We start from the raw sequence: 25,674 nt of genomic DNA, 5'->3' as shown, positions 1-25,674 counted from the left end.
ATTCCTTGTTACAAGATCTTTCCGTTGGTATTGAACCTTTTGACCTTGACATTTGACCTACTTTAATTTTTTTTTTACATTGGTCATAACTTCTAAATGGTAAATATTAGAGCTTTCATATTGTACATTAGCATTTCTTTTGACAAGATCTTTCTACTGGTACCAAGATATTTGCCCTTGTGATATTGGCCATTATCGGGGGCATTTGTGTTTCACAAACACATCTTGTTTCTTTTCTAATTGCTGAACTCGTACTTAGCCAATCAAACTAAATTAAAAAATGATGTTTTTGAAGTTTCTTTTTCTTGTTCCAAGGAAAATTCAACACATTAGAAGAGTCTGAACTTTCATTATTTAGGGTGAGGGACATCCCTGACAATTATTCCTGGATTTAGCTAGACGATTTAGCGACTATATCAGCAAGGTATTTCAGTTGTTTATTAAACTATAACTGTCCAACCTCCGTGATGATTATGGGCCGTTTTCCACGATGAATGTGTGAGGTGCGAGTCGCGAGTCTCCCCCCCCCCCCCCCCCCCCCCCAAAGATGGAAGAAAAACTAAGAGCAGTTAAGGATTTGGAGGATCACCTACAAGCAGTAAAACGGGAGAGCCTTTGTTATAGAAAAAGCTTACGAGAGGCAGCTGAGGAAATGGGGAATTCACAGGGTGGTTAATTAGAACACGTCCACTACACGTTTCATTTTGCACATCATTTTTAACTCCCTCATCATGCTAGACAAATGGTTCAACCTACTTTCTTCAGCCGTCGTGGAGTGTGCAGATATTTGGTGTGAGGATCGACAGTACTTATATGCAGTTGAACTTTTTGATTGACGGAGACCAAACCACAGGTATACTTTTTGTAATATTTAAGTATTTATTTTTCTTTTGAGAGAGAGGGGGGGGGGGGTGGGGTGGGTATTTTTGTATTTTAAAATACATTGCCTACATGTATTATAGGAAAGTCTGGAAGTTTAACAAATGGACCAAATGCAGTGATAAGTATGCTTGATTATACCCTCAACGAATACGGATCTGGGGAAAAGGCATGTTCCCATCATGCAGATAACTGTAATGGTGATATTATTTTTAAACTTGTTATAAATTTTCGATACTTTGAAATTATTATACTTTCCTGTAAAATAATCAAATCTGATTGACCAAGAAACAATTGAAAAACATAGTGTTTCCCTCTAAGAAAAGCACGCGCTCCAGGGTGATACATGTACATGTAGTATACAGCATTACTAGAAAACGGATGATACATGTATATAAAAAAAAAATTATCACATGCGTTAAATTTATGCGCGTACGGTTCGGCGTAAATTGTTAGACATGTATGTCGTTTGAGCAAATATGAGCAAACTGTGATATGTAGTATTCCTACAAGTGAACTGTGATTTGTTGAATTTTTTTAATATTTTTTTTTTTATACATTTACAACAACATTGATAATTTAAATACTGAATTAAGGTCTTTCTGCTCTGTTATTTACATAACACTCCGTATAATGAAATATTGCATATAGTTGATGGTAACATTGAAAACTTTAACCCCTCGAAAAATCAACGTCAACCTCGGCTACGCCTCGGGTAACAATACTGTATTTTTCTAGGGGTGACAATTTTCAATGCAAGGTGAAGATAACGAACAGTGATCAATCTCATGTTACACAAATATGCAATATTTTTATGTTGCCATAATTCCCGTTGGGACCCGGTTTAGTATAGGTCCTCAGTACCCATTGCTTGCCGTAAGAGGCGACTAAATGGGGCGGTCCTTTAGATGAGACCGCAAAAACCGAGGTCCCGTGTCACCGCAGGTATGACACGATAAAGATCCCTCCCTGCTCAAAGGCCGTAAACGCCAAGCATAGGCCTAAATTTGGCAGCTCTACACTGACAATGGTAGTTAGAATAATCTAATTGTGTCTCGGGACACACCCTCACCACAGTTAGAATGCCTCCCATATACTCGTAATGTAGCAGAAAATTGCAGAATCGTCCCAAAAGGATTTTGAAACTACCAAAGAATAAACGCGTAAATTTAAAGCTAAAATTGAATACAACTAACCTCATTGATAATTCGTAAGTCCTTAACACTGTAAAAACAAAAAGTAAGATAATATCGTAAACTAAACACTTTGAAATGTAACTTTTCTCAATTCAAATATTGACTGCCATTTTACCGAATTGGAACACCCTGTTGTTTTCGAAAAATAATGCTCAATGAAGAATCGCCCACTACCATATATGGAAAACAGTGAGACGTACCTTTTGCAAAGAGCTTGAAGACAACAAAAAAAAGTACGATGTGCAGTGGACACAATTACAGTTTACTTTATTCACTCACACCATATTATGGTACATGAGGTACAATATATACAACATTTACAAATAGAATATATTATATGCAAGGTACACGTGGAAAAAGCAGGGAGTTGTTTTATATACATAAAATGAGTTAAGGAGGACAGAATTGGTCATAAATTTTAGATATAAAACTACACAATTTGATAAGTACATTAGGGTCTGAAGTTGACATTAACTCTGAAAATTTGAAAAAGTTAGGTTTGTGACAATATTTTCTACACAGATACTTTCTTCTATAGCATTCAAAAAACTTACATTCAAGGATAAAATGATATTCATCAGCTATCTGACCTGTATTACAGATATGGCAAGTTCTTTTGTCTTTAGGAGTGCCACACCATCTTCCAGTCTCTACTGGGAGTTGGTGATTTGAAGTTCTAAATTTAATAAATATTGTTCGAAGTTTTTTAGGTAAAGTATTTAAGTATTTTTCAAACCCAAATTCACTTTTGAAAATGCCATACGTTTCACCCTTAGATGACTCCCGTATATCACTTTGCCATTTCTGTATATACTGATCTTTATTACCCTGTAGAATTGAAAGATGAAGAGGCAGAAATGATCTCTGCAGTGCTAGAGGTAAAAGATATGCTTTTGCCAGTGCAATCTGGTTAACTTTCTTCATTCAGACCTAATGAAAGCAATTTTCATCAAAAGAGGATTAAACCTACATATTAATTTAATTTGACGCTGCAATGTTGACTTAACTTATATTTGTTAATTTACAGTGTTTATTTTTCTGTAAAATGACGGCGTGGTAAAGCTCGTAGTACGTTTTCCGTTAAAGGTCATACATGTATCTCCATATACTTCCTATTACCAGCCCGTCAGAGTTATCGCGCTTTGATGACTCTTGGGCGTCAATGAACATGTCTCGCGAGCAAGTGCGAGATTACCGGGACATAATTAAAACGTTGATAGCCCTCCCCCCTTTTTTTAAATATATATATATATATATATATATATTAAAAAACGTGGTGTCATATGGTAAAATAGCCATTAGTCAATTTACATTAAAAAAAAAAACTAACACTAATATATAAAACTAACGTGTTTTTGAACGCTACATAATGTATCGCATCTATTTCAAAAATCGATGTTTTCTATTCGAATTCCATCGACAGTTGTAATTTATGAAATATCTTAGATGAAGTTCGGAAACATAACAGTTGTGTTTATTAGTGTTATAAATGTCACAATTTTTTTAAAAAGCAGTTTGACAGATGGATAATTTATTTTAAAATATTGGAAAAGGAGGGGGGGGAGTGCATGTATACTTACAAAGTCAATGCCATGTGAACCTTCGCTAATTGTATGATAAAATATCTTCATAGTCTGAGAAAATAAATTTAAAAGCATATGGATCCCATTATTTGCAAGAAAATTTCGTTATGTTGGATGTGCATTGGTTTTTTCCTTTACAGTTCTTCTTGCTCTTGCAGTTGATGCTTTTATATCTGTCAAATTTAGCAAATTCAGTACCTGTGCTCCCTCACATAGTTTAACAAGTTTGTCTTTTTTCTTGTTAACATAATTTTATTTACTTCAACTTTATAATTCTGATCAGTGTTGTGGTTTGCAGTTCTTTATAATTTGTATTCAATGCCGTATTACGTGTGCCTAATGTTTACGTTGTCCCGGTAGCACGGCTTTATGCGCCTTTAATTTGAAGAGTTCCACTAATGGAAATCAAAAGTATTTGGGAACTGTTCGCTTACGCAATGACAAGTTCCGGTAAAATGAAGCTGTTCACAGCGAAAATCAAACTCGCAGGTTTTAGTGCTCTTTCTACGCTAATTAAAATGGAATTAAAGGCGAGTCAGTTGTGAAGGTAACTTTTAGTTCTATATTAATGATATGTGACATTTTACTGAAACATGTACGGAGTGCAATTTTTATTTTGCTACATTGCGGGTATATGGACGCATTCTATCGTTAAACCAGGTCCGTGGTACATTATCATTTTAATGATAGAACATTCTTATCTACGGCAATGGTGACGTCTCCATATGAGTGAAAGACTCCCGAAATGGAAGTTAAACAATATACAATCAATATACTGTCATAACATAAAATTACTGTGAACTAATAACTACATGTACTTGTATCTCAAGCTACATGTACATTTTAATAATGTAATTGTTCTTGGCACACTGATTTTGACTGCAGATAACTCCCGTTTACCTGATCAGGATATAGGGCTCAACAGGGGATGCTTACTCCTCCTAGGCACCTGATCCCACCTCTGGTGTGTCCAGGGGTCCGTGTTTGCCCAACTATCTATTTTGTATTGCTTATAGGAGTTATGAGATTGATTACTGTTCGTTATCTTCACCTTGCATACAGAGCAGAAGAAAAATCAGTATAAGTTAGCTTATTTGCGTTGGAGGGTTTTGCTAGGTTTCCATGATACAATTACGCTAACGATGCAGATATCCGGGCACACGAGATGCGTGTAAAATTTTCATTTCACGAGTTTTGACAATTTATCTTCAATTGATTTGTTTAACATACCAACACTACATTTTTACAGATGTTTCGTGAACAATGAGTGGCTTTGCTCATATTCGGAAATTATTCCGACGCAATGATTTATATTCGTTCAATCAACTGCTTGATGTTGCACAAAACTTCTCTATACTTCAAACACAAGAATACCATACTTCCTAAATGTAAATGGAGAGATTGGAAAGAATTTCTTTCACGCAATTTCAAACCATTGAAAGTTACATGAAAGTACCACCATTTCAGATTCATCAACCAGGATCCAGGATTTGCATTCGTGAAAGAGACTGCTGATTCTGAGGAAACTAAAGTGTCAATTCTTAAACATCCAATCGCATGTGTGTATGATAAACCAATGATTATAACACCACCAGAATCTCAAGGGAAAGACAGGCATACCTTTATCAAAACGTCCGTCCGTATGTTAGACCTGTGAACCAAAAACGCGTTGTGCCTATGTCCTACTGATTTATTGTTTTACGTCTTGTAAAGAATCTTTCTTTCATATTGAGACGCCACCACCTGTAGGTGAAGTGCCACAGATTTATAACAAGATGTACTGTGAGCAATGCTCACTAAGAATACCCCCCGCTTACCCCAATCTCCCAAAGGGTGTTGGTAATAGGTATAAACTACCTCTTTTCTGAGTGTAAAAAACAAATGGCATGACAAACCGAACCATATTGCTACTTCGATGTCCAGTGCACTTGACCTTTGACCTTTTGACCCCAAAATCAATACGGAACATCTTCATCCCATGGGTAGTCCATATGTATGATATGGTGACTGTAGGTGGAAAGGATAACGCTTTAGAGCCCGGAAACCATATTGCTACTTCGATGTCCAGTGCGCTTGACCTTTGACCTTTTGACTCCAAAATCAATAGGGAACATCTTCATCTCATGGGTAGTCCATATGTATGATATGGTGACTGTAGGTGGAAAGGATAATGCTTTAGAGCCCGGAAACCATATTGCTACTTCGATGTCCAGTGCGCTTGACCTTTGACCTTTTGACCCCAAAATCAATAGGGAACATCTTCATCCCATGGGTAGTCCATATGTATGATATGGTGACTGTAGGTGGAAAGGATAACGCTTTAGAGCCCGGAAACCATATTGCTACTTCGATGTCCAGTGCGCTTGACCTTTGACCTTTTGACACCAAAATCAATAGGGAACATCTTCATCCCATGGGTAGTCCATATGTATGATATGGTGACGGTAGGTGGAAAGGATAATGCTTTAGAGTCCGGAAACCATTGCGTCTACAGACGGACGGACAGACAGACGGACAACCCGATTCCAGTATACCCCCCCCCAAACTTGTTGCGGGGGGTATAAATAGGCTTAGCACTCACGACCGTAGCAGTGAGGGTTCTTTAACGTGCCAAGGTCATAAACGAGAGAGGGTGTTGCTAAATCATGAAACGGAACGGAACGGAAAATATTTTATGCAATGTTATGAGGCAGTCAGCATTTTGCAAAATGAACAAGGGAAGCAGAAATTACAGAGAGAGCGGGAAGTCATCCACAGTACCCACCGTTTCATATACTTCATACTAAAGCATGTGTATTTGAAAATTATTAACTTACCATGAAAAATATTAAAATATAAAATTTTATCATACTGAAAAAGACTTGATTTTTCAAATTTTATATCCAATGAATAAAAACAGGTTTGTTAATCAGTCAGATCGGCATCGTTTTGATGACAATAGCTGTTTTGTAGATCCGCCACGACGCGGTATTATTTCGGATAGAACTCGGCACGAGGAGTGCAACACTCCCAGACAAACTTACGAATATTTTTCAATGATAACAATGGTTTTGTAGATCCGCCACGACGCAGCATTGATCGGCACGTGGAGTACAATACTCCAATTCATTTTAAGTTGTGAGGCATGTCAACATGCTCTTGACTTTATATGTCAAAACAGATGATGTTTATGAATATATGTGACTTATTATACCCCCCGCAACAAGTTGTGGGGGGGTATACTGGAATCGGGTTGTCCGTCTGTCCGTCCGTCCGTCTGTAGATGCAATGGTTTCCGGACTCTAAAGCATTATCCTTTCCACCTACCGTCACCATATCATACATATGGACTACCCATGGGATGAAGATGTTCCCTATCGATTTTGGGGTCAAAAGGTCAAAGGTCAAGCGCACTGGACATCGAAGTAGCAATATGGTTTCCGGGCTCTAAAGCGTTATCCTTTCCACCTACAGTCACCATATCATACATATGGACTACCCATGGGATGAAGATGTTCCCTATCGATTTTGGGGTCAAAAGGTCAAAGGTCATGCGCACTGGACATCGAAGTAGCAATATGGTTTCCGGGCTCTAAAGCGTTATCCTTTCCACCTACAGTCACCATATCATACATATGGACTACCCATGGGATGAAGATGTTCCCTATCGATTTTGGGGTCAAAAGGTCAAAGGTCAAGCGCACTGGACATCGAAGTAGCAATATGGTTTCCGGGCTCTAAAGCGTTATCCTTTCCACCTACAGTCACCATATCATACATATGGACTACCCATGGGATGAAGATGTTCCCTATCGATTTTGGGGTCAAAAGGTCAAAGGTCACGCGCACTGGACATCGAAGTAGCAATATGGTTCGGTTTGTCATGCCATTTGTTTTTTACACTCAGAAAAGAGGTAGTTTATACCTATTACCAACACCCTTTGGGAGATTGGGGTAAGCGGGGGGTATTCTTAGTGAGCATTGCTCACAGTACCTCTTGTTTTATTTCAATATAAATAGTTTTTGTAGATGGACATCCTGGAAATAGAGGTGGACAGTCAGGAACTGCAACAGTTCCGTGAACTTGAATCCGCAGATAGAGATCATAAGGAACTGTCACAGTTCCCAAAAGAAAATGATTCAAGGAAGCAGTGGTGTGCCCTGGGAATGGAGTGCCAGGTTCCGGAATGTCAACCACTGGGGAAAATTCCATAATTTTCGGAAGTATATGGCCCATTGGGCAAAAGTCCATCGGAAATACGTTCCGCTATTCAAATGTACCTTATGTGGCTAATCCCGTTAGCAGAGGAAAATAGGACCAACTGCAGAGATGAAGTAATAGACATTTTCCCTGACAAAACCAGTGACAGTACTCTAGTGATTAAAAGTTTGTTGGATAAGGAAAACAGAAAGATTGCGTGTACAATAATGGACGAAACGTGCACCATACCAGATTTTTTAATTCAATGTCTAATTATTTTGTGTTATGATTTACATGGATTTTAAAAGTTATCTACTGTATATTATTATTATCTATTGTCAGAAATCCAATTATATTCAATTATATATTTTTATAAATAAAAATATAGTAATTGTCTAAGGGAGAAGAATGCGGTAGTATCGGTCTATATTATCTCCATTTCATTATTTTCTACCTACTTGTCTACGTAAATTTCTATCATCGTATTCGAGTTGTTTATTTCATGAAACAGGAAGAGTTATCTTTTATTTTCAAACGTATTTTATTATAAAACTTCTTATTGGTTACTTCTAGATTTATTATCAAATCGTATTACAGGTACTTTTACTTTCATTCTTTTTTTAAACCCGAGCACAACCGTGCTCGGGGCTTCTTCTGAGCCAAACCTTGCAGCAAGGTAAATGCAAGGTGAAGATAACGAACAGTGATCAATCTCATAACTCCTACAATCAATACAAAATAGATAGTTGGGCAAACACGGACCTCTGGACACACCAGAGGTGGGATCAGGTGCCTAGGAGGAGTAAGCATCCCCTGTTGACCGGTCACACCCGCCGTGAGCCCCATATCCTGATCAGGTAAACGGAGTTATCCGCAGTCAAAATCAGTGTGCCAAGAACGGCTTAACAATCGGTATGAAACACGTCAGACAGCATTTGACCCTATGCGAGGTTGTATTGACGAACTAGATCGTTATAACGACCATAGAATTTGCGAAATGCTGACTTCAATCGAGACTGTTGAAATCCCTGTACCATCAACTTGTTTGTCAGTAGCTTACCTCGATTTAAAAACTGACCATACCCAGAACAAGCTCTTGCATATCGAATCAGCTAAGATATATAAACACCATATGCAGGTGATAATGGAATATTGCTACATAAATGTGGGAAGTTGACGATGGAGAAGCTGAAATCATCCCGTTTGTCATACAGTTGAGTTGTTAGTTTGCCGTTAATGTCTACTTTCAATAAAATATCTAAGTATGAAGCAGAAGTGGACGACTCTGTGGTGTCCTTTATTTCGAGCTCACAGGGATATATCAAATCGACATATGAATGAAAGCTATCATTGTTAATAGACAAAACGTCATCGATATATCTAAAAGTCGAATTGAAGGTCACAGCGAGAGATTTTTTCTTCTCACGTAGAAGTTTTTGAATAAATTCTGCTTCATATGAATATAAAAACAGGTCAGCTAACAAAGGAGCACAATTCGTGCCCATGGGAATTCCAACAGACTGTTGGAAGACCTGATATCAGGAGTTGCCTCACCCTGTATTTTTTATTAGTGTTTCTTTATTTTTCCTGTATAGTTATATTTTTCTCTCAAGCCACATTCATTCCCCGGGATTATTATTTTGGTATTTATCATACAATTGTTGAACTTTATTAAAGGTTTAAAACTTTATTTATTATTTTATTACTAGCCTCACTCTAGGCGGACTCAAACTTGCCTGGAAATATCTAAAGGGTTGAATACTTTACATAACACATATCATCATTAAAAAAAACACAACGCGAAGTAAACAGAACATATCAATAGTAGTGGCAGAATGTCCAACTACTACAGATTTATGCTTGATATGAACGTACCTTTTGTTGGAGTCTTTTTCGATAGTTATTGTAAAAAATCTTGTTAAAAATAAAATATTTTAATAGTCTAAGTTATAGATGAATAACCAATGATAAGTTTCAAAATATTGAATCCAAAGGCAATAACTCTTTTTTTTTTTTATTGATTTCTCTATCAAGTCTATTATGCGATAGATTTCCTTTATATTTTACAGACATTTTGTATATTTTTGTGAAGAAGCAGTTTTATGAAATTGTTATGAATGCTATCATATCGTCATAACCAGTTTTTATTAAATGTTGATAACGGGTTTTTTAAAGGAAAATTGCAATTTTCTGACGGTGATATATGGTTCTTTCTGTTTATGTATGTCTCACATCTTAATGACATTTTGCCACCGGGGGAGATATAAAGTATGTCTAATTCTAAAATTCTGTTCCGTTTTCCGTTCGGTTTCGCGTTTTAGCAACACCCTCCGAAAGACCCGTGATTCTCACTTCTAAATACCGAATGTTTGGCGAAGGAGCAATCACTACCTAATATAACGTCTTTGGTTTGGCACGAGCGGGGCTCGAATTCACGACCTCACGGTTACGAAGTGAACACTCTTAACACTGAGGCAACGCTTTCTTTTTTATTCGATGAAATCAATTTAATCCATCAGATCATTTCATCATCGTAAAAATATTCTTATGTTGAATACTAGTCTCTCTCTCTCTCTCTCTCTCTCTCGCACACACACACACAAACACACGAATCACAATGTATTGAATCGAATTAACTTAATGAGTTGACAAATTATTAGTTGGAAATGTGTGTTCAGTATTGCGGTTGCCTCTGAATAGTAAACAACTCATATTTTTCACTATCACTAGAAACATTCTATGTTAAAGGTTGATCCTTTTCAATAATCACACAGTGGGTGAAGTCTTTTCCGGCTGCCCCACCCCCTCCCTTTAAAAAAAACAACAAATTATTATAACCAAAAACAAATGCTACAGTGCACTAGCATTTAGTACCTATGCGCCATGTGTCTGTGCAAAAATTTTACCCTTTATATAGTTACCTCATAAAAGGCCTCTCCATCTATTTTACAGTTTTAATTGCAATTCAATATAGTGCAAGAACAGTTATGTACATTGTCGAATAATCTATTTTACTTAGCATCTGCAATGCGCAAACAGAATCACACTTGTAAGGTACCCGCTTATGGTTCTGAATATTGCACCTAATCCCATCTGTGGTGCTCAAAATCACACGACCTCTCACCTCTGGGCGGCGCGGGTTCGAATCCCGCTCTCGACGGTAAGTGAGAAAGTTGGTGAGTGTGGCGGAAAACAGCAAAACAATAATCAATCAAAACATCGGCTTAGTCCAAGGATAATGAATGGAAACACGAAAGGGCTTTCTGGTGCTTTAAAAAAAACCCACAATATATTTACCTGTGGGATAACTCGACAGATTCCTTGATGGACGCTGTACAATAATAAAGACGGGTATATAAAAATATATAACCATTGTTTATATCATGTAGAATATATCATAAAAATAAAAGGCCCGACGGAATATTAATCTTATATCTGATTTCAAAAGCTAAAAATATATATGAACAAATTTTTTGCAAACATTTATGAACAAATTGTGTTTTGAAAATGAAAAAAAAATGTGTAGGCGCGTGCCTACTCAAGCCTAACGAAATTACGTCCCTGATTATTCCGTGTTTGCCATTCTCTTAATTTTGTATACTTCATAGGTTTATGAGATTAATTACCGTTATCTGTACATGTTCATAAATTCTTTCATGGCAAGGTGAAAAATTCTACATCATCCACAGACCAACATGTGGGGTTCTTTTCATATCAATTTTTATACTTCGGGGTCTTTGGACTGATAGACAACCAGAAGTAAAAATCCGCATTTTTAGAACGCGCCACACGTGCTTTTCCATTAACATCTTTCATCAATACATCCATAATTCCCGGTCGACCATTACGATATGCAAACTGGAGATGTGCATATGATAAACCACTGTAGGATATGGAATGAGACATTCCCTTTGAGATGATCTTAATAGTCAATTAGCGGAGAAATAGTTGACATGTTGATTTTGGCTTTCCCACTGTAATCGGCTCTTTTGGTAAAGGAATATAAAGAAAAAGTCCGGTTCTGTGTCATCACGACTTGGTTCCACATGATGTAATAACCTTTGTAGGGCAACAACGTTCGCTGTTCGTTATCTTCGCCTTTCTGTAATGAGTCATGGGCTACATTTCCTCTTCTAAGAAATGCTGATAATGGTTTACCTGCGAATAAGATTTGATTGATTGATTCGCTTGTCGTAAGAGGCGATTAAATGGGACGGTCCTTCGGATATGATCGCAAAATCCGAGGTCCCGTGTCACAGCAGGTGTGGCACGATAAGATTGATTGATGATTTCCGCCACACTCAACATTTTTTCAGTTATCTAATGGCGATCAGTTTTTATTAGTGGAAGAGAGAACCCAGATACAATGTACCTGGGAAGAGACCACCGACCTGGGAAACTTTCTCGCTTAACCTGCACCAACAAAGGTGAGAGGCCGTGTGATTTTGAACGCGGTGCTCTAACCACTCGGTCACGTTTAAGATCCCTCCCTGCTCAATAGCCATAAGCGCCGAGCATAGGCCTAAATTTTGCAGCCCTTCACCGGCAGTGGTGACGTCTCCAAATGAGTGAAATATTCTCGAGAGGGACGTAAAACAATATTCAATCAATCTCACGAATCCTCGGAGATGACATTAAATGCGGATGTCTCGTGGCACGCTGAAGAACTCTCGCTGCTCAATGGCCGTAAGCGCCGAGCATAGGCCTAAATTTGAAGCCCTTCACCGGTATTGGTGACGTCTCCGTAAGAGTGAAAATTCTCGAGAGGGACATTAAACAAGAAACAATCATCAACCCTAATTGCTTATCTCTGCAATATGTGTTATGAACTTTGCGAAAATATGACATTTTTACCGTTGAAAATTCTCTTTTTTAACGCCAAAAATTAATAATTTTGATGGACTATGCAAGAAATTCGAGAGGGACGTCAAACAATATACAATCAATCAATCAATCCTCTTTTATGTCTTCAGACGCATGCGCGCAGATGGTAAAAAGGACAGCATGTTATTCAGTGATAGAAAGCGTACAGTCAATAGATCCAGAATTCTGAATTCTGCGAAAAAAGAAGTGAAAATAAAACGAGATAAAACTCCCACGCTAACTAAAATTTACGTTGGAATCAGTATGGCCGGTGGAAAGGCGAGGAGAAATTCACGCAAGACTCATTGGCGGATCCGGGGTTTCCGAAAAAGGGGGGATATGAAAGTCCGGTACTAGCTAAATTAAATGTACTCTCTCATTTTGGGTGCCAGATCTGGAGTTTTACTCACAAAAGAATATAGCGAAGCCACTGCTTTTTAGTACTCTAGCGACGAAGTCTAAAGGGACTTAAGGTTTGCACTCCGTCCGTCTGTCTGTCCGTCAGTCCTGCAAATCAGTTTTCCGGACTTTTTTCTCCGTTCTTGCAGATATATATTTCATATCTGGTACATTGCTTTACCATAAGAAGTTACAGATCAAGTTCAAATTTCGTTTCGGTCCGTTGATTTTTCACTAAGTTATGGCCCTTGGACTAAGAAAAATAGCATAAATTGTCAATTTTCCTAACTTATTTTTGTTGTCCTTAAAAATATTCATTTGATATTTAGTACATCATGATGGTTGCTTTCCCATATCAAGTTACTGTAACAGATTAATTCTGAAGTTTTCCTGGTATAGTCTTTGTACCTGAATAGTAGTTGATTTCCAACCATTCCTATCCTTGTTTCCCCAAATTCCCCTTTACACTGTACATGTACCATAACCTTCTTTGAACAAATTCCTCAAAATTGGAGTATCAATATGATTTTTATCAACTGATTCGATACGCAAGAGCTTGTTCTGGGTATAATCAGTTGTAAATCGAGACAGACTACTGACAAACAACGTTTACTTCATCAAGATACAGGGCTCACGGCGGGTGTAACCGGTCGACAGGGGTGCTTACTCCTCCTCGGCATCTGATCCCCTTCTAGTATATCCAGGGGTCCGTGTTTGCCCAACTCTCTACTTTGGGTTGCTTATAGGAGTTATGATATTAAGGTATTCAGTGTATAATAACCATATTTCATATTTAATAAATGGATGGTGGAATATTTGTAAAAATGGTATCATTTTGAAGGGTTCATCAAATAAAAATAATCCACCATAGGAATTTTCAAAATTTTGTTTATTGCGTGATTTATTTCACCTAGACTTTAACATTAAAGTATATGGGAAAAGCATGTTTTATTACAATATTTTAAAAAGAAATTATATTTTCATACAAATCTCTTGGTAGAAAGTTACATGCACTTTCTCTTACTGAAAATATGAAATAAAATTAATCATTGACCACACATATTTTTAGAAAATTAGATTTTTCTTATTTTTACAAAGGGCAGACAACTCTTCCAAAAAGTCTTAAGTACAAAAAGGTCAGCTTCTAATCACTTACCAGTCATGTGAATTTCATCTGCTTCACTTTCATCATTATTTAACAATAAACATTTATGTTGATCTAAATCCTTCAAAACTGTTCATTATCCTTTTATTATACATGGAATACCTTAATCAATGTTCGTTATATTCATCTTTCATCGATACATGTTTTTAAAAACACTTGTTTGAAATGTGGGAAATGCGCTGTAGTGTCTCTTTGATAATTGTTTTCATTCAAACATTTATAGGGGAAAATAAATGTGTAACCTCAAACGTACTGCCACACACATTCAAACTTTCTCACTATATTACGAATTTACGACATGTTTAATTCTTCAAAGTTTGGATACATCAAATTTCCGTGGTATCATGTCTTTCTTCATGATTTGTAAATCATCTCTTTTGATCACATTTTTTCCGAGAGCTTCAAATCCTATCTGTTTACTTCTGGATATTAAGTTCGTCTCCAATTCAATCTTATCTACGATCTTCAGCTTTACAGCTTCCGGGCCTGTTATTCTTTTGGCAAAAATGACAGACTCTCGTAAGGCCTCTCTACTTAATTTCCGTCTGCAAAATACAAGCTTTCTATATGAAGATATATAGTACTCTCTTTAATATTGATAATAGCTTTCGTTCTCAAAAATGAGTCTAAAGGTATCTTCATTTAATTACATGTTAAAAATATCAAACTCACTGTAAAATTTCATAGGATGGCCCTCGGATACGAATGCTAATCAACATTTCATTCCAAGATATCCATCCGCGATCAGATCGCATCACCCGGTAATCATGACACATTGCAAGGAAAGCTCCGCCAGCAAAACAGTGCCCTAGTAATCGGATCAAAGAAGGCTTATTAGAACACTACAACAATTATAAGGTTTCGTTTTTATAATCTCGATTTTCCTACTCAACTGCTATCAGATCTTTTATGCTTTCATTTTAAGATTTCTCCGCCTTTACCGTTAATGGCGGCCACTGTGGGAAGCGGAAAGTGCATGACCCTCCACATGGTGTCCCACAGGACGATGTTGAACTTTGCAATGATCTCTTGCCGTTGTATCTTTCTCCAGTCCACATCAATTCCATTACTGTAGAATTTACCTTCCCCCGTGGTCACCAAAATACGAGCAGACTCGTTTCTGTGAATTGAAAGATAAAATACAGCAACTGCTTATAGTGTGCAGCCCAAAAGTACAAGTAAACGTGGTTCTTTATACTGTTATTCTGAGGCACAGGAGATATGAATATTTAACAACGCCGTATGGTCCTGTGCATGGAGATCCGGATTAGAATAGGTCCTCAGTACCCCTTGGTTGTCGTAAGAGGCGACTTAATGAGCGGTCCTTCGGATGAGGCCGCGAAAAAATGAGATCCCGTGTCACAGCAGGTTCGGCACGTTAAAGATCTTTTCCTGCTGAAAGGCCACAAGTGACGAGCATAGGTCTAAATTTTGCAGCCCTTCATCGGCAATGGTCGTGACGTCTGTATGAGTGAAAGATTCTCGAGATGGACGTTAAACACTATCAAAACCTTGTGTATATATTATTATTTACTCATACATGTATTGCGACGTCACCAGATATAGGTGAAGAACCAGATATTTCGGTCAATGCATAGCGCTCCAGGCCGTAGCAGTGTGGGTTCTTTATCGTGTCAACTCCTATCGCAGCACCGAACCTCCGTTTTTAAGGTCATATCCGAAACACCCGTGATTCTCACTTCTAAATCACTACCTATTTTAACGTCTTAGTTTAGACGCGTCCATAGCAAGAGCGAGTTTGGAACTCACGATCACCCCCACCCACCCCCGGTTTGGAAGCGAACGCTATACCACTGAGCAACAACGACCGATTCCTCAGGACAAGATACTGATTACTCCGTTTACCTGATCAAGATATCGGTAGGTGTGGCCGGTCGACAGGTGATGCTTACTCCTCTAGGCACCTGATCCCATCTGGTATATCCAGGGGTCCGTTTTTGCCCAACTCTCTATTTTGTATTGCTTATGAAAAGTTAAGATAACGAACAGTGATCAATCTCATAAATCCCATAAGCAATACAAAATAGAGAATTAGGCAAACACGGACTCCTGGACATACATGTACCAGAGGTGCGATCAGGTGGCTATGAGAAGTAAGCAACTCCTTATAGGAGTTATGAGATTGTTCACTGTCCGTTATCTTCACCAAAGGTATGTGTAGGGAATTTTAAAGCATAAAGCTTTCGGAAACTCTCGGGAGTGTTTATATTTAGACGAAAAACCAAGGAAATATTTTTACGTAAATACAGTATTTAAAACGGGATTTCTTTTTCTTTGGAAGCTAATATTTTATTTGAGCCTGATTTTAAATGCAGTGTATAACATTCCAGTCTATAAAACTCGCTCAATCGAACATACGTTAATTTCATTGCAGGAGTTATCTTTTCCTGTGCGTGATCGACGACAACGCAGACAGCATGAATTATTTTCGTTTATAAAACTCATTAAATTAAATATGAAAGGATCGGAATACGTTGGACTTGTATTACGAGATGTTAACACCCTTTGGATAGGAAGATTCGATCTGTTTCTTGGAACTAAGGTTATTTTGAGATTTGTTTACAACCGGTATCTTATTTTCGTGTCATCCCTTCCCCTGTCGTGTGGCCATAGTCCCATATGACTTCGAATCCAGCATAACTCGACTATTTTGCCTTTTTTAGTTAGAAGATGGTAAAATGTTTGTCATTAAAGATTTTAATGTACTCAAACGCAAGCTGAAATAGCTTTTGAGGTTATAAGATTAAAGGTCAATATACTCTGGATTTATGAAGATATTAAATATCTTGAGAACCCCTTGCTTAAAAGACATCAAACTTGGTAGACTGATTGCTCTAAGACGTAGGTGCCCCTTATTGATTTTGATGTCATAAGATCAAGCTCGACATTATAAAACATATTCGGTTCAATACAGAATCCTTTGCTTGAAAAACATCAAACTTAGCACATTGGTTCTACCTAAACGGTATATCATCCCTATTGGTTTTAACCACAAAGATCAAACTGGACACAGTAACTTAATGTCTGCTTAATACCGTATAGCGGGTTTTTTCGGCGGGGTGATAAAGAAGGTGTTGCACGTCTCATGTTAATTTCCCTAAAGGTGTTGCAAGAAGATCGAAAAATTTAAGTTATTCAAATACATGATAAAACCAATTGGAACGCATGTCTTGATTCAATGATTTTTGAAAATATATTTAAAAGACGTGTATTGACAAAATTTGAAAAATATTTTGAGTTTAAATCGAGCAGTAAGCGATTTATATGATTTTTTGCGTTGAAATGGAGGGGTATCCCCGAATTTCAGAAAAACTGCCCCTGTGAAACAAAATAAATTTAGCACGAACATGTTCTTCGACTTCGAGTTTTCTTCTAAAAAACTGTCGCTTTGAAGTTTTGTTTCACGGGGGCATATTTTTGTAAATTTAATTTCCCTTAGTATTATATGGTCTACTGCGTGGTTCAGTGGATAAGGTCGTCGACTCTTGTATGTAAAACTTATACGGTACCAATTTTGATGCACCAGATCCGCATTTCGACAAATAATGTCTCTTCAGTGATGCTCAACCGAAATGTTTGAAATCCGAAATAACAATGAAGTTTTAGAGCTATTATAGTCAAAAACAGCGTGCCAAAAAAAGTGGAGTCAAATTCGTCTAAGGATAAGAGATAATCCTTTTTGAAATGAATTTCTAAATTTTATAACAGCAATTAATGTAATTTTAAAAGATGTTTTCTATTTTGAAAACGACCGGGTTCGAATCCCTCACGAACACATTTTTGTTGTTCATATTCATCTAGATTTTTTTTTTGAACTGAAACACGCTTCTAGTTTTTATCCATGGTTCAAGTCAAATCTCTGTTTATTACCATGTGTCGAGTTTGAAATAAGCTTGCAACCGGGCCACTCTTTAGTTTGTGAATAGGACTCTCAACAAACACGCCGAACACACCTGTGTTTTAATAGTCAAGGCTGCTGACGAGAACTTGTATGTTTTTCTGAATGAAAGTTGTTGACAAAGGCATGGTGCCTTTTATGATTAATTGATTGATTAAATATTGTTTAACGTCCCTCTCGAGAATATTTCACTCATATGGAAACCACCACTGCCGGTGAAGGGCTGCAAAATTTAGGCCTATGCTCGGCGCTTTTGGCCTTTGAGCAGGGAGGGATTTTTATCGTGCCACACCTGCTGTGACACGGGACCTCGGTTTTTGTGGGCTCATTCGAAGGACCGCCCCATTTAGTCGCCTTCTTCGACAAGCAAGAGGTACTGACTACTGAGGACCTATTCTAACCCGGATCCCCACGGGACGCCTTTTACGAAAAACCGTTGTGAACTTTGCAAAGCTTTGGAAGGAAACCTTTAAGGCCAAACAAGGTAAATAACCGTTAAACATTTGAGTTTATATGTATTCCAGTAGCAAATTGCTATGTTGAATCAATTTTTATAGGTGCATGTACTTCGAATAATGTTGAACTTTATTAATGCGTATTAAACTTTCCATATTTTGTTTTGTGGCCAGTCATGTACAGTTGCCAATTGTTGGTTGTAGAAAATAATACATACGAGTAAAAGAGCTTTTGGACTGTAGTAGTATAGAATATTAAATATTTGATACACTCGTAACATGTAACCGTATACATTATATCTGATACTCAGAAAAAAGAAGACAATTTAATTTTCACAATTTCAAAAATTATCTTTATACTACATGTATAATGTATTGACATATAAAATGTATTAGGCTTGTCCCTAGCACTGGGGAATCCTTCGGGTATTTAAATTGCAAATACGCAATGAGTGTAAATATGAATGAAGGTCACGAATGCTGGCACGGAGCTCCGATTAGGAAAAATTCCTGCTTCGGTGCAACACCCTCTTTGGTTTATTTTAGCGGTTACAAAGCTTTCCTTTAAAATTTCACTCGCCAAATATGCACTTAAATGAGACTTTAATATTTGGAAGGGAGAAAACTTTCTCTTTGTCTGCCGAAATATATTCCGCTAAAATTATTAGCATATCGTTCAGCAACGAAATCACCAAATTTTAGACCCGCGGGAAAAAAAGCCGCTATATGGTATCTTGTGAGACGTTTGATGACATACCTAAAATTACAGAGTAGATGACCTCCATTGGTTTTCAAGTAACAAGGTCAAACGTCATGATACAAATGACTAACTATTGGATGGAAATGTGTGCTCAGTATCTCGAGCGATCAAACTTAGTGTTGCAGTTGCCCTTGAGTAGTAGATAACCCATAGTTCCCACCATCATTTGAACTATTCTAAATCTAAAGTTGATCCTTTTCAATATATGTTACACGGCGGGCAAATATGTTTTTAAATTATTTCTTCTTTTTAGAAGTAGTGATAGTGGAATTGTCAGGTTGAATCGATGAATTGAACCCGTTAAATCAATGATCATACCCTCTTTACGATTTGCAGCAGAACTACCCAGGTCCTTATGTTCATTTTTTCCCTTAAACGTTCTGACGATTGCGAAGTCAACGTCTTTCCAGCTGCTCCCTTTCCCACTTTGAAAGTATAAATAACTCTACATGTACATGGTACTTCTCTTTAATACCTATACACCTAGCTGCAATAATGTAGCCCTCTCTGATTTTTTTTTTTTTTTTTTTTTTTTTTTTTTAGGGAGAGGGCTACAACTCCTTAGGATCTCCGTAATGGTGCAAATGCGGGAGTGATTCACTCCCGCAACATTTGTGCTCATTCTATACATTTCCTGACTTTCTTTACGTAAATAAAATGATATTCTGTTTCTTAGTCAATATATAAATTTACAACCTGCAACTTTAGATTTGTGAGGCTCTATTCTACCGTTTTCAACAATTTCGATAAATTCCAATTTCTCGATTCATATTTGTGCGCCATGTTTGATGTACTGAAGTTTCAACTTCCGGTTGTCAAGTCATTTGCATATGCCATATAAGGTAGTATTTACATCAATGGACAAGTATGGAGGCGAAAGCTATTTCATCGGTATTGAAAAGGTTTGAATTTAATATCAAGTTAAAAACCGAACAGCAGAGTGTAAATTCTTTCTGCAACAATATGATTTTCCTTTCTTTGTCGAAGTGGCTCGAGTAACTACATTTTCGCGCTGATGGTCAATGTTTAGGCTTTTCATTAGATCCACCTACGAGATCTCGCGATAACAAGCATGACGGAGCAGACGAAGAATTTTGCATGCTGTACATTATATTTAATGAAAAACACCTTTATTAGACATGCCCGAGCACAAAGTTGGTACTCCTTTTGGTGTAAACAACATTTGGGACTAAATACACAGAGTTTATTATCGGTTATTCATAAATTATTTTGCACCATTACGGAGATCCTATGGAATTGTAGCCCTATCCCGAAAACGTCAGAATAAAAAAAAATTAGATAGGGCTACATTATTGCAGCTACTATACACCATATTCAAAAACTTACCCAGTGTATGGTTACCTCAGAAAACGTCCTTTTACAGTATACAATTCCTTATAGTGTATGAACATTGTCGAATATTCTATTGATTTAATTAGCGTCCGTCATATGAAAACAAATCACACTTTTCGTTATTTTTACCTTTTCATTTAATTACAATACTGTATTCATTCTCTCACCAGAGGGCGCGCTACGCAAGCTTCACTTTCACCTCTGTTATCGTCTGATAAATAGTTCGGCTAACCACATGATCTCGCACGGACAAAATAGCGTCTTTGACTCCAACAGAAAGACATGTTTCTGTTCTTTGTGTAATGTCAGATTTTCATCATTATAATCTCGCTAGTTTTTCTAATGTACTTTTCTGTAGAGTCCATAGTTACGAAGTGAAAGTGAAATTAATACATTTGACAAGACAAAATAGTTCCATAAATATGGAGGTTACACTAACGTAATACAGCGTTTCGATACCTACCAATGTGTTTTTAACTCATAAATTTATGTCTCATTTATGAAAATGATGCAGATTTATTTTATTTTCAAACACGCTCTGTTTTACAAAATTCTTGTAAATCAGACGATAACAGAGGTGTTGTGGAGCGTAGCGTAACGCCCTCTGGTGAGAGATTGTACTATATTGGGACAAGCAAACTTAAGGTTGACATAATGACGATTTAAAATACTCGTACATACTTTTCCACTTCGTCCAAGGCGTCGTTAAATTGTTTCAATGTCGTTAAATTCCATCGATTCTGTCCATTTCTCATCGTTAGTATAGCGCATCCGTCATTCTGAAAATCTACTGTTACCCCCATGGTTTACAAGTGTGCATTTAAAAACATCGGCACACATTGTCACCTTAGGCCGAAGATAATGTATGGAACACAAAAGGGCTTTTCTGGTGTTTATAAAAAAAATAATGTCTAGAGATAACTCTACAGATTCCCCGAGGTTATGCGAGAACGGAGAATATGCCTGTATGACATCTAAATATGGTCACGCTTAGATACACATACATTTTACTTTTGGTTGCACGTGCATTTTACGCTTGGATGCACGTACATTTTAACTGATCACGCGTTACAAGTTTGAAAGTTTCAGGTTAATGTGTATCCTACATGACTGCTCTAAATCGTGAAAGTTTATTTTCTGATACATTTATACGACAGTCGGTAAGATATATTCCTTACACTGTATGTAGTTGACCTAAGTGGTTTATATGTGGACTAGAAATCCCATATACTGATTATGTTTAAGCCATATTACAGTGTGTACAGGCTGATAACCGTAGTATACGAGGGCTGTTCGATATGTAATGTGTGTTGTAAGAAATCTCAAAAGCATTGGACTCAAATAGTGAAATGAACATTACATCCCTTCAAATTATTCTCCGCGGTTTAAAAAATATAATTTAAATCTCTGAATCCATTTCTGAAATGTGTCACGGTACGCTATGGTGGGTGTGGCAAGACGGTAACCTTCTCCGACTTCAAAAATTGCTTCACAAGCTCAGATGTACATGTATGTGATGGAGCATTATCATGAAGTAGACAAACATGCCTAAATCCTGACACAGGGCGTCGTTTATGATAATATTTCTTGAGATTTTGTAGTATAACATCCCGGTAATATCGACCTGGAACACTTTTGCCCTTCAGCACCGGAATTTATACGGCTATACCATCACATGAGAATCACATGCAATAAAGAACCTTCTTTGTGCTTATGGTTCTGCCTTCTACCGTGTTTAGTTTAGCCATATTTTGTTTCCAATTTTTCTTACTGGCTGGAAATATAGAACCCATGTTTCATCACCAGTAAAAATGTTTCCAAATTGTCTTTGATTTAATTTGGGAAACATTGTGAGCAATTCCTTAGCGGTTTGTACTCGTACCCATTTTTGGTCATCTGTCAATATATGCGGTATCCATCTGGCAGAAATCTTTCGTACTTTGAAAATACGCTTCAAAATGAAATGCACCCGCGATAGCAATATGCCAACAGCTTTAGCAATATCACGAATCGTGTATCTGCCACCACTGTCAATTATTTCCCTGCCTTTTGAGACATTTGCCTTGCCTGTTACAGTCACCGGTTGGCCAGATTTTGCTACATCTTAGACGGACTCTGTTCCAGTCAGAAATGTCTTTCTCCACCTACGAACTGTCTCATAAGATACCTTATCAGAATCAGACCCACAAACTTCCCAATTCAGTAAACATCTGCATTATCGAATGACCGAGTTTTGTATATACTCTAATTTCTTCAATATTCTCAACCCATTTCCCAACCATTTTTACAACAGTGATCAACGACTGGCTCTATTGAAATGACTATACGTTTAAAACTATGTGGAGCTGAATAGAGCTATTCAAGAGTATCATCATCCACGAAATAGTGCAAAGCGTTATCGCGTTGTGGTACAATACACATTATATATCCCTGTGAGCTCGAAATAAAGGACACCACAGAGTCGTCCACTTCTGCTTCATACTTAGATATTTTATTGATAGTAGACATTAACGGCAAACTAACAACTCAACTGTATGACAAACGGGATGATTTCAGCTTCTCCATCGTCAACTTCCCACATTTATGTAGCAATATTCCATTATCACCTGCATATGGTGTTTATATATCTCAACTGATTCGATATGCAAGAGCTTGTTCTGGGTATAGTCAGTTTTTAAATCGAGGTAAGCTACTGACAAACAAGTTGGTGGTACAGGGATTTCAACAGTCTCGATTGAAGTCAGCATTTCGCAAATTCTATGGTCGTTATAACGATCTAGTTCGTCAATACAACCTCGCATTGGGTCAAATGTTGTCTGACGTGTTTCATACCGATTGTTAAGCCGTTCTTGGCACATGGATTTTGACTGCGGATAACTCCGTTTACCCGATCAGGATATGGGGCTCACGGCGGGTGTGACCGGGGGATGCTTACTCCTCCTAGGCACCTGATCCCACCTCTGGTGTGTCCAGGGGTCCGTGTTTGCCCAACTATCTATTTTGTATTGCTTGTAGGAGTTATGAGATTGATCACTGTTCGTTATCTTCACCTTGCATATCGAACAGCCCTCGTATATATGGTAATCAAAAAATGGCGGCTGACCTGATCGGGACAGTTATATTTCACGATTTCAAACAATTGTCTGTTTATCCCCTTACTTATGAGTACCGTATTCTATCTATCGATTCCTTCTTTAGTGGAGGTTTAAATGTAATTTTTAATACAAAAAATAACCATGATGTTGCATTGTTACTATTCCCCAAGTAAACAAACAAAATGTATTCACGTTTCCGAAAACCGTTTTTGTTGTTTGGGTTGTTTTTTTTACTAAATTTTCGATTTTCGACTCAACTCTAGATGTGATCAACATAAGTGTTGAGATGGTGGATATCTGATTTTACTTTATTACACTCCCACCCAAATACATGTATTTTGTTAAATCAAAGAAAGGCATGTTAAACAATTAATTTATTAACCTGTTAACAGTGATTGACAAACCTGAACAGATGTCATGCGTCTGCGATTGCGGAAACAGATGATCTGACGTCTGGTGCCTTGGTAAAGCAGCTTCCCATCGTCTTCTTTGGGCCAAAGAAACCTTGCCGTAACGCTGGATCGCTTTAACTGACTGAAATCCGCGTTTTCCCCGCATTTCTGAATTTCAATGTGTCAAAAGTGTCTCAGACGACAACACTATGTTTACATTGCCGAAAAGTAATTGAAGTCGTAAAATTTACGCGATTGTTTTTATTTCGAATCTAATAATATTTTTAACTTAGCTTATGTAAAATATATCTATAAAATTAAATGCAATGAAGATATTATCTTATATGTACTCAGAATCAAACAGTAGATGCGAACGACATAGGATTTATTTACGTCATTCGGAGTTGCGCGGTAATTTCAAAATCGTCAGTCCCGTACATCCTTAAATTATTTATATAAATTCAGGATACCTGAACTAATGCAGTAACATCGGTAACAAATATAGAATCCTGTTTAATGTATAGTCCTCTTTTAATCTGGTGTTTTAGTCAGTAGTGGATCGGGGGGAGGGGGGGGGGTCACCAAAATGTCGTCAATATGCTTATATTTCAGATGAGGGAGATAAATGTATGTTTTCTTGTAGGAAATTGTGCAATGACGTCGCGCACGTTGGTGTCAGAATGTATTAATACATGTAGCATTACGGTTTTACATTAATAAAAACATTACTATAAGAAAGTTACACATCATTTTGACGACATTTTTACATTCTATCCATTCGATATCAATACATTTCATTAAAATGCGAATTATTATATGTATTAGCTTTGGATATTCTGATACTTGCGTAAATATTGCATGTAGACAGGTAACGACAGTGTCGCACAGACACTTTACAAAAATGTTCATAGATTTCTTAAAACTATAAAGTAGTTACTACTATTACTGTAATACAAACAAAATTTTGCAGAATAATCAAGATTTGAAATTGTGATGTCACTTAATCCAGACGTGTAGATGTTGACTCACAACGCAAGAATGGAGGTGTAGATAAACCTTAACGTGAGGGAAATAGACCATGGCCGTGTTACATTTTGTACGTACATTTGGATATTTGGAAGAATTCTGAATTATTTATTCAAAATTCGAATTAATATTAGGATTAGTGATTTTGATATGAAAATAATTATACTTATGAAATGATGGATATTGTATACATATGGACTACCCAATGGGACGAAAATGTTCCCTATCGATTTTGGAGTCAAAAGGTCATATATCACACAAACATATGATATATATTAAAAGGTCATTTACATTGTGCAAATCGTCCAGCGATCAGTTGATTCCCGCACTATTGTACCATTAATACAGCTTCCTCTACAATCGATCTGAATTCGACCGTTGTCACAAATTATATCACCATATGGTAATG

At 37.2% G+C, this 25,674-nt stretch overlaps 1 protein-coding gene across 1 annotated transcript; it reads right to left on the bottom strand.

Annotated features, from left to right (window-relative positions):
• Positions 1-14,548: 14,548 nt before the first annotated feature.
• On the bottom strand, positions 14,549-21,626 carry LOC125656858 (uncharacterized). The gene is made up of 4 exons (XM_048887475.2): positions 21,434-21,626; positions 15,207-15,385; positions 14,938-15,073; positions 14,549-14,810 (listed from the first exon to the last, which is right to left on the bottom strand). Exons 1-4 carry the CDS (start codon positions 21,553-21,555, stop codon positions 14,576-14,578), a joined length of 672 nt encoding a protein of 223 aa, XP_048743432.2. The 5' UTR covers positions 21,556-21,626; the 3' UTR covers positions 14,549-14,575.
• Positions 21,627-25,674: the final 4,048 nt, after the last annotated feature.

This window comes from Ostrea edulis, chromosome 1, assembly GCF_947568905.1.
Source record: "Ostrea edulis chromosome 1, xbOstEdul1.1, whole genome shotgun sequence".
NCBI classification, from domain to species: domain Eukaryota; kingdom Metazoa; phylum Mollusca; class Bivalvia; order Ostreida; family Ostreidae; genus Ostrea; species Ostrea edulis.
Note: the sequence above shows the minus strand (reverse complement) of the source record. Positions and strands in the feature narration are given on the sequence as shown.